The sequence below is a fragment of the Aedes albopictus genome, chromosome 3, assembly GCF_035046485.1.
Source record: "Aedes albopictus strain Foshan chromosome 3, AalbF5, whole genome shotgun sequence".
Classification (NCBI taxonomy): Eukaryota; Metazoa; Arthropoda; class Insecta; order Diptera; family Culicidae; genus Aedes; species Aedes albopictus.
In genome coordinates this window covers 159,094,724-159,105,267 of record NC_085138.1, presented here as the reverse complement: position 1 = coordinate 159,105,267, position 10,544 = coordinate 159,094,724, and the positions used below count along the sequence as shown (strand labels likewise).

At 50.2% G+C, this 10,544-nt stretch overlaps 1 protein-coding gene across 1 annotated transcript in view; it reads right to left on the bottom strand.

Moving 5' to 3' along the window:
- Positions 1-1,677: 1,677 nt before the first annotated feature.
- Positions 1,678-10,544, bottom strand: part of LOC134290421 (uncharacterized) — an 18,671-nt gene continuing 9,804 nt past the window's right edge. The window contains exons 2-4 of the mRNA XM_062857562.1: positions 3,108-3,480; positions 2,352-2,690; positions 1,678-1,852 (exon numbers count right to left, since the gene is read on the bottom strand). Of these exons, the coding sequence (XP_062713546.1) occupies positions 1,678-1,852; positions 2,352-2,690; positions 3,108-3,480 (887 nt within the window). The remainder of the gene's footprint in view (positions 1,853-2,351; positions 2,691-3,107; positions 3,481-10,544) is intronic.

Sequence of the window (10,544 nt, the reverse complement as noted above, 5' to 3'; positions counted from 1 at the left end):
TACCCTCTCGGGGGAATTCGCTTTACTGTTGCAGCTTACCCTCTCGGGGGAATTCGCTGTTGGCTTACCCTCTCGGGGGAATTCGCTTTACTGTTGCAGCTTACCCTCTCGGGGGAATTCGCTGTAAGCTTACCCTCTTGGGGGAATTCGCTTTTCTGTTGCCAATTATTTCATTTCTGCCGCTCTTCTTAGGTAATTACAACTAATAAAGCCTTGAATCAAGGCTGGGATACACATATACACAAGTTCACAATAAACATCAATGAAGGACCTTTTCTATGTGTTCTTTATACATAGAATGTACCAACCCCACTTCATCCTGTTACAACAAGCCATTCGGTCTTACACCTACAAACCACCGAAAACTAACACAATGCTCCAAATGAAAACGAAGCATGCAAATTATAACAGTGGGCCAAATAATTGCCAACATCTCCTATCCAGAAACATCCAGCGACCACTCGGTGACCAACCGCTACCAAAGTCACGCCATGAAACCAATGCCTGAATTCGGTATGAAAAAAAATAAAGAAAACCGTTCACCAGCCCATCAAGCAGCAAATGACAAATAAACATTGTTTATTAAACAATCATAGCAGGACGGAACCGCAACCCGTCACTGTCTCATCGACCAGATCAGCTCCGTCAATCAACAAACAAATGAAAAAAAAAAAAACAAAAATCACCCGTACTGCACCGACTGCACCAGCCCCACACGCCGCCGGCACATACCTGCAGCTACGGGAGCCAAACACTGGATGAAGTCCACAACACAAACGGACACCCTGTCCCGCTTTCAGTCGCCGCCACTTCTCCATATCGAGGCCACAAAACCACAACACGGGAGCTTACCTACCGGCTGTGCCATTGTAGTGTCCGGAGGGACACCTCGGAGCACACCAGCCGAATCCTGCAGCCAAACGCTCGCTAACGAGGAGGAGCGATACTGCGGTAAAATAGAAAAAATCCAACGGGGTTGCGGTGGTTTCGACCGCCGCAGTCGTTCCGCAAACGTCAAAAGTGCTCGGTTCACGCTAAAAAGCTCTCACTCACTTGATTGCCATAAAATTCAAAAATAATGAAAATTGTTTCATTTATGGTTTATGTAATCGCAATTGCTGCCACAACATGTAACTTATTTCTAAACTATATTAGGTGTAGTTTTAGCACTTTAGTATGCAGCTGTACGCCATTAAACATAATTTAGATTTTCAACTATTTATTTTTGTTTCAAGGTTGTGTGCATACTTTTTGAAGTGTGCATCAGTTTGACGTTTGCGGAACAGGTCTTCTTTGTCTTCTTCACTCCGCCAGGTTGGAAGATTTCTCTGGATAAGCAATACCTTCTCGCACAAAATGCTTTACAAGACTGACGTTTTATTTCTTGTTGATCGTTTGCTTTGTTTTTCCGGTGGTGCATCACCGTAACTGACGCTATATGCCGTATTAATCTTTTTCTCTCTATCTCTCTCAACCCCTACACTGTCGAGATCCATACACCGTCGATCCTAGTTTAGTACAAACCGCAATCGGTTCCACGGGGGTATCTACCCAATTAGCAACTGCGGCTGTCCATCGTACAATTCGATGGGCAGCCCTTGCATGTGCTCGTACTGTGTACTGCAAGCTCCTCCGAATCCAACTTTTGATGTGGCAGTATCAACTTGTCCACCGCGTTCAGACGGTCGGCGAGCTTTTGTTTTTCACCAGCGTAACGGTAGCCCCTTCGTCCAGGAACGCCTGAACTGGAATCGTTTTTCCGCCGCAGTGTAGCTGCACCGGAACGATCCGGAACAAGACCTCCATTTTGTTTTTGTCCGTATGTGTGCACTCGGTCCGACCGTGTTTCCAACTGGATGCATGAGCGAGTTGTGGAACTGTCTGCAGTCGATGTTGTATTGTCGAGTGTGCTGAATGATTCATCGCGCGGCCTTTGTAATGTTCCAAACGCGCATTTGCACGAAATTCCATGCGGCAAATCATCTTGGAAAGGAACAGCCGCACTTGAGAAAACGCCGCAATGTTATCTCCCATAAGAATGAAGTAAAAGGAGAGCAAAAAATACGACTGTTCCTATCCTCAGGGGTTTGCTGCGTGGGCAAATGCGCTAGTAGTGGATTTTGAACTTGCACTTCCCACCGCGCCCGTCGAGGCCGAGGTCGAGGCAGACATGACACAACTTCTCGTGCTTCAAGCGCTCATCGTATCGCAACGTTTTGAAATCCGCGCAGTGCCGCAGATGCTGGTTCGTGGATTAGCACACCTTGCACGGTTTCAGCTTCCTCTCTGCACTTACGTTGTCGGCCGAACTGCTGGCTTCGCAGTGACAATACAATCCAGCCTCATTCTACCTCTTCTTTCCGGATAAGGAAGCTGCTTCTAGCGACGGCGGCGGATTGTACTTCACAATGTCCATCAGGAAATCCGACAGCGTCCGCAACGTTGTTTCCCCTCGACTTCGCCAGTAATGGAGCCAAGCTCGATCCGGCAGCTTGGCGACCAGCGACTTTATCAGCAATGGGTTGACGAGGTGTTGCTTCCAGATGGCCAGAGTTGCTCCACCGTGTCTCCGAATGGAACAAACCTCTTCAGATTGTCCGGCTTCGAGGGTTCCAGCCGATTCACCAAGTCCAGCAGACTTGAGAGCAGTTGTTCCGGGCGGTCGAAGTTCTGGCACAGCTTTTCGATGACTTGCGGAATGGTTTCGGGAAGTAGTAACTGCCCAGATACCACAAGGAACGAGGGCATCGCCTTCAAGTGCATCTTGAATTCGCATCAGGTTTTTATGGTTCGTGTAACCATAGACCTTATCGGACGCTTTGTAGGCCGCGTAGAACAATGGCTACTGCACTGGATTGCCGGAGGATTTTGGTAATTTATATGTGAATCCCTTTCCTCTCGGCCAGCTGGGCCTTTGTCGATCATGTCTGCTGCTGCCCCAGCCCGTCTTGGCTGACACGTCCCACTTTCTCGTACGTCCTCACCTTATACGGCATCGGCGAGTTCAAACGTTTCAGATTCAAACAGATCCGAATCGTCGAAATTGTCCTCTTCAACTTCCTCGGAGCTTTTGTAGCTTCGCGCTTGTTTCCTCGTGTTCACCTTACTCAGCTTCCATTTTGCCGAAATGCCCCGCTTTCGAAGTACACGCTACTACTTTCGGCGCCGATTTGGATTTTTGAGACGACAGTTCCGCCAAACTTTTTTCTGTGGCTGCCATCTGCAGCTCGAATGAGTCCTGGTTCGCCTTCATCCGCCGAATCTGCTCCTTTTTCTTCTGGAGCATTTTCGTTTGCCAAGCTCTTTGCATCTCTTCTTCCTCAGCGCGTATCTGCAGCTCCAACTTCATCTTTTGCTGCTCGAACGCACGCTGCATATCACTTTCCTTCTTTCGTTGCTGCATCTCTGCTTCCATCTTTTCATACTGTTGCTTCTGCTTTTCTTCTAGCGCTCGCATCTTTGCTTCCACTTCAGACGAAGCTGGGCGAGAGCTCGCAATGGATTTGTCAGACTCGTGCTGTTTTTTCGGGTACGAGCCTGCTTCTTGGCATCCTTCTGCAACTGCCAGTACTCTCGGGCCTTTTCTTAACAGGCCTTGCTTTGACAGTACCATTTCTTCGGCAGTTTGCCTATCTCGATGCCCACGCAACGGATGTGGAACCATTCCGAACATCTGTCACAGCCGACCGTCACCTCACGCATAAACGATAACCACAATACGTGCTTAACCACCCATTCGGGATACAATTTGAACAGTATGCGGTATTGTTGAACCGTCTACATAACAGTCCAGAAAACTTATTTTGTTGCGGCGTCGCAACAGTAAGCTTATTGTCGATCATCACCCTAAAGTGTGTCACAGAGCGCTTCGAAATGATAGGTGATAGTGCAGTCGCCTCAAGAGTCGCCTACACAAATCACCGAGTGGTTTGCAGTCAATTCCGCTTCTTCGATCGATTTACCGTAGACCTCCCAGCGTAATATCGTCGGCGTAGCCGACAATGGCCACGCCCACCTCAACACCTTGTCGTACATGACATTCCTTGACACCGGAGACAGGATGGAATCTTGCGGAACTCCTGAGGTTATGTGCAAGCACTTCCGACCCACCCAAGAGCCACCTCTGTGTCGTATACTAGTTCCCGATTCGGGAAATGACTTCCGAAAATCGTGTACAAGTAACCGGGTATCTAGAGACTCAGGAGCGCATAAGCAATAGCCGCCCAACTGGCACTATTGAACGCGTGCCTTACATCCAGGGTTAGTACTGCACAGTATCGAATTCCCCTCTTGCGCTGGAGAACTATCTCGGCGGTCTTTGTAACAGACAAGATAGCGTCAACGATCGACCTCCCTTTCTGGAAACCGAACTAATTAGCCGCTTCCAAATTTCTGAGAAGTCTACCTCGTCCAGACATTTCTGCATAACTAACCTGAACACCCCCCAGGAGCCTTTCCAATAGCTAATTCAAAGGTCGGGTTTGAAATTCCGTTTGAACCTGGGCCCGTTTCGACGCTAAAGCATTTAGCCATCGCTGCACGTTCCTTGTTCAGATTCAGGTTCAGCTGTGTTACCTGCACTGTGACTTGTTAGCTGATACCCTCTTGAATGCTGGGCATTTTAAGCGTTCGATGTCCGCGGAATTGTGCAGCTTTCCACCTTCTGCGGCCTCACGTCCACATTGCCTACAAAGCTTACTCCTGTCAGGGCCTTTACAGTTCCGCAACTTGTGACGAACTCACCATTAGCTTCCCTAATCTAACGGACTTTTTAGCGTCCGCCACAAACCTACCCAAGTCACTGCCGGGCCTTTGCGTAGCCGAACGGTTTTGATGTCCACCTACACCTCGCACTGTTGCCACAATGCCGTGACGAGCTCCTCCACGTCCATGATCTCATCCAGCTTTTTGACCTTTATAGTCGTTTCCACGCCCCCACCTCGACACCTTCACCTAGGATTTCTGCAGCCTGACACTTGTAGACGACGCTCTCGCACATTTTGTCAGGCTTCAGCTCGAGGATCATTTCGCCGATAAGAGTACGTTGAGTACAGTATACATCGACTCAAAGATCCGTGAGCTTGACATCGCTTCTCATCGCCTTCAAGACCTCTGAGTACACTTTGACTCGCCCGTCTTAATGACGCGGTCGTCGCCCTCGCTTGCTACTCCTTGGTTTAGCCTGAGCCTCTATCTCCGGCCCATTACGGTTCCAGAGGGCGTCTTCCCTTTGACCCGCCCAAATCTGTGATGGCTCTTTTCATAAGTTTTTCTTATGAAATTTGCCATAACAAGCACGATCAATTTTCATACGGTATTTTTATACTTACCTTACCGGTCAGGCTAAGGCCGGGGTGGCCTCTGCTGTACATAGTAGCCGCCTCCATTCCACTCGGTCCATGGCTGTTTGTCTCCAGTTCCGCATTCTACGTAGGGTCCGCAGATCGTCCTCCACTTAGTCGACCCACCTAGCTCGCTGCGCTCCACGTCTTCTTGTACCTGTCGGATGACTCTCGAGAACCACGCTCACTACAGGGTTGTTATCCGACATCCTGATGACGTGACCCGCCCACCGTAGCCTCCCGGTTTTCGCGGTATGGACGATGGTTGGTTCTCCCAGCAGCTGATGCAGCTCGTGGTTCATTCGCCTTCTCCATGTCCCGTCTTCCATCTGCACTCCGCCGTAGATGGTACGCAACACCTTCCGTTCGAAAACTCCAAGGGCGCGTTGGTCCTCTGCACGTAGAGCCCATGTTTCGTAGACCGTAGAGTTCTGCGGAGTCCAAAGTAGGCACGATTTCCTGCCACAATGCGCCTCTGAATTTCTCTGCTGGTGTCGTTGTCGTCGGTCACCAGTGAGCCCAAGTACACGAATTCTTCAACCGCCTCGATTTCATCACCGTCGATATGAATTCGGGGTGGCGGGCGCGGTGATTCCTCCCTGGAGCCCTTTGCCATCATGTACTTTGTCTTCGACACATTAATGACTAATCCGATTCGCCTGGCTTCACTCTTTAGTCGGATGTACGTTTCCACCATCGTCTCAAATTTACGAGCAATAATATCAATATCATCGGCGAAACCAAGCAGCTGAACGGACTTCGTGAAAATCATCCCACTCGTGTTTATCCCCGCTCTTCTTATTACACCCTCCAAAGCAATGTTGAACAGCAAGCACGAAAGACCATCACCTTGCCGTAACCCTCTGCGAAATTCGAAGGGACTCGAGAGTGTCCCTGATACTCGAACTACGCACATCACTCGATCCATCGTCGCCTTGATCAACCGTGTCAGTTTATCCGGGAATCCGTATTCGTGCATAATCTGCCATAGCTGTTCTCGATCGATTGTATCAAACGCCGATTTGAAATCGATGAACAAGTGATGTGTGGGCACGTTGTATTCGCGGCATTTCTGCAACACCTGGCGGATGGCGAACATCTGGTCCATTGTAGCGCGTTCACCCATAAATCCAGCCTGATATTGCCCCACGAACTCTCTTGCAATCGGTGATAGACGGCGGCATAAAATTTGAGAGAGTATCTTGTAGGCAGCGCTCAGTAGTGTGACCGCGCGGTAGTTCGCGCAATCCAACTTGTCGCCCTTTTTGTAGATGGGACACACGATACCTTCCATCCATTCCTCCGGTAATACTTCCTCCTCCCAAATCTTGGTAATGACCCAGTGTAGTGCTCTCACCAGTGCTTCTCCACCGTATTTTAGAAGCTCGCTTGGTAGTTGATCTGCTCCAGCGGCTTTGTTGTTTTTCAACCGGCCAACCTCCTCCTCAATCTCTTGGAGGTCAGGGGCCGAAAGTCTTTCGTCCTGTGCACATACTCCTAGATCTGTTACCACGCCACCTTCGGTACTTGCAACGTCGCCATTGAGGTGCTCATCGTAATGCTGCCGCCACCTCTCGACCACCTCACGCTCGCTCGTGAGAATATTCCCGTGATTATCTCGGCACATGTCGGCTTGTGGCACAAAGCCTCTGCGCGAGCGGTTCAGCTTCTCGTAGAACTTTCGTGTGTCCTTAGCGCGGTACAGCTCTTCCATCGCTTCGCGATCTCGTTCTTCCTGCTGGCGCTTCTTCATCCGGAAAACTGAGTTCTGCCTGTTCCACGCCTGTTTGTAACGTGCCTCATTCGCTCTCGTACGGTGTTGAAGCATTCTCGCCCATGCTCCATTCTTCTCGTTTTTCAACTGTTCACATTCGCCGTCGTACCAGTCGTTTCTATGATTCGGAGTCGCGAAGCCTAGTGCTGTAGCCGAGGTACTACCTATGGCGGATCGGATGTCCCTCCAGCCATCTTCAAGTGTAGCTGCGCCAAGCTGCTCTTCCGTTGGTAGGGCCACTGCTAACTGCTGCGCGTAGTCTTGAGCCACTTCTACGTTACGAAGTTGCTCGATGTTGAGCCGCGGCGTTCGACTTCGACGCGTGCTGATAACTGTCGAAATTTTTGAGCGCATGCATACAGCTTCTAAGTAGTGATCCGAATCTATATTCGCACTGCGGTATGTGCGGACATTGGTTATATCCGAGAAGAATTTACCGTCGATTAGAACGTGGTCGATTTGGTTTTCTGTTTGATGGTCGGGTGATCTCCAAGTGGCTTTGTGGATATCTTTGCGGGGGAAGAAGGTGCTTCGGACTACCATACCACGGGAGGCTGCAAAGTTTACGCATCGCTGGCCGTTATCATTCGATACGGCGTGCAGGCTGTTTCGCCCGATTACCGGTCTGTACATTTCCTCTTTCCTCCCTTCCTACCTGCGCGTTCATGTCGCTGACAACGATTTTCACGTCACGCGGCGTCCAACCATCGTATGTTTGCTCTAACTGCGCGTAGAACGCATCTTTCTCGTCATCAGGTCTACCTTCGTGTGGGCAGTGGACGCTGATGATGCTGTAGTTGAAGAAACGGCCCTTAACTCTCAACGTGCACAACCTTGCGTTGATCGGCTGCCACCCGATCACACGTTGTCGCATCTTGCCCAACACTATAAATCCTGTTCCCAGTTCATTGGTGGTGCCACAGCTTTGGTAGAAGGTAGCCGCTCGATGCCCGCTTTTCCACACTTTCTGTCCAGTCCAACAAAGTTCCTGCAACGCCACGATGTCGAAGTTGCGGGGATGTAGTTCGTCGTAGATTATCCTGTCACATCCCGCGAAACCTAGTGACTTGCAATTCCATGTTCCAAGTTTCCAATTGTAGTCCTTATTTCGTCGCGTGTGTCTTTGCCGATTGTATCGAGTCGTATTTTCTCCTATGTTATTCGCAATGGGGATTTTTACGGGTGGCTTATTGGGCCTACGCCAACACTCCTGTCTCGCCGGAGGGCCATCGTGCCAGTTCTGTTCAACGTCCCAACCAACACTGGGACGACCACGCTGATGGGGCTACCACCTTGGATCTAGCTGGGCGTGGTGCAGCGTTTCTTACTCAGCCGCTGGATGCCAGAACAGACGCTGTTTGAGCCGCACCTCCTTGGTGAACAGACACTCGGATCGTACCTCCTCAATCTAGCTGAAGTCAGAAGGACAACAGTGCCCGGTATTTTTATGGCATCCATAATTTTAGTTATAGCAAAAATTCATAAGGTATTTTGATGATTTTCGATTGTTTTTTTTTTCGACTGAAACAACCGGATGTTGCGACACGGTAAAGGCTGGATATGCTGCGCAATTCAGATCCCATTGTGATCCACTAGCATCTGCCCAGCAACTCCTATCCCTACCTCCGCGTGGTACCGGCTGCAAACTACGAGCACCCTTAGGGAAGATCGGGTGATCAACTACGGTGAGAACTTTGGTCCTAGGCTGACAGGGAAGGGGGATTTGCTCCTGCAAACCTGAGCGTCTGTTCTTTAGGAGGAGCGGCTCCCAACAGCGTCTGATCCCCATGTTAGGGGCGACTGATCTACGTCCGAGCGCCAGGGAAGGACTCTAAGTTCAACTGTGCACTATGGTCCTCCGGAAAGTAGGGGGTTGGTGACAGGCCCTACGAGCCAGCGCTCAAAACCATTGTAATGGAAACGGCAACGACCTCAGCGAACAAAAACGACTTGCGATTGGAAACTCGGTACGTGGAACTGCCGATCTCTCAACTTCATTGGGAGCACCCGCATACTCGCCGATCTACTGAAGGACCGCGGGTTCGATATCGTAGCGCTGCAGGAGGTGTGTTAGACAGGATCCATGGTGCGAACGTTTAGAGGTAATCATACCATCTACCAGAGCTGCGGCAAGACACGCGAGCTGGGAACAGCTTTCATCGTGATAGGTGATATGCAGAGGCGCGTGATCGGTTGGTGGCCGATCGACGAAAGAATGTGCAGGTTGAGGACCAAGGGCCGATTCTTCAACTTTAGCATAATAAACGTGCACAGCCCACACTCCGGAAGTACTGATGATGACAAGGACGCATTTTACGCGTAGTTCGAACGCGAGTACGATCGCTGCCCAAACCACGACGTCAAGATCATAGGAGATTTTAACGCTCAGGTAGGCCAGGAGGAGGAATTCAAACCGACGATTGATAAGTTCAGCGCCCACCAGCAGACGAACGAAAACGGCATACGACTCATTGATTTCGCCGCCTCCAAAATATGGCCATACGTAGCACCTTTTTCCAACACAACCTTTTTCCAACACAACCTCCTTTATCGTTACACCTGGAGATCACCACAACAGGCGGAATCTCAAATCGACCACGTTCTGATTGACGGACGGCACTTCTCCGACATTATCGACGTCAGGACCTATCGTGGCGCCAACATCGACTCCGATCACTATCTGGTGATGGTCAAACTGCGCCCAAAACTCTCCGTCATCAACAATGTACGGTACCGGCGACCGCCACGGTACCAAGCACGGTACAACCTAGAGCGACTGAAGCAACCAAATGTCGCCTCAGCATACGCGCAGAATCTCGAAGCCGCGTTGCCAGACGAGGGCGAGCTCTATGAGGCCCCTCTAGAGGACTGCTGGAGTACAGTGAAAGCAGCCATCAACGACGAAGCCGAGAGCACCATCGGGTACGTGGAACGCAATCGACGGAACGAATGGTTCGACGAGGAGTACAGAACTGTTTTGGAAAAGAACGCAGCGAGGGCGGTAATGCTGCAGCAAGGGACTCGACAGAACGTGGAACGTTACAAACAGAGGCGGAAACAGCCTCTTTCGGGAGAAAACGTGCCGCCTGGAAGAAACGGAGTGCGAAGGAGAAGGAAGGGAACTACTGTGCCGTTCCCAAGAAACACGGAAGTTATATCAGAAGCTCAACGCATCCCGCAACGGCTTTGTTATAGCGCTTTCGAGCAGTTTAGGATTTCGACCAAGAGAGACAAATCCTCGGAAGAGTGCAGACTGATGAACTGAGTAAGATGAGTAGAATTGAAAGTAGATGAGTCGGGTCTGAGACGTGTATAAAACGGGTAGGTGAAATAAATGAGAGTTTGTACATTTGTGACAATCAACCAGTGTGTTTTAACTACCTTCCCGAATAGACGTACTTTAGAACAGGCTTCACGCCGCATGCCGA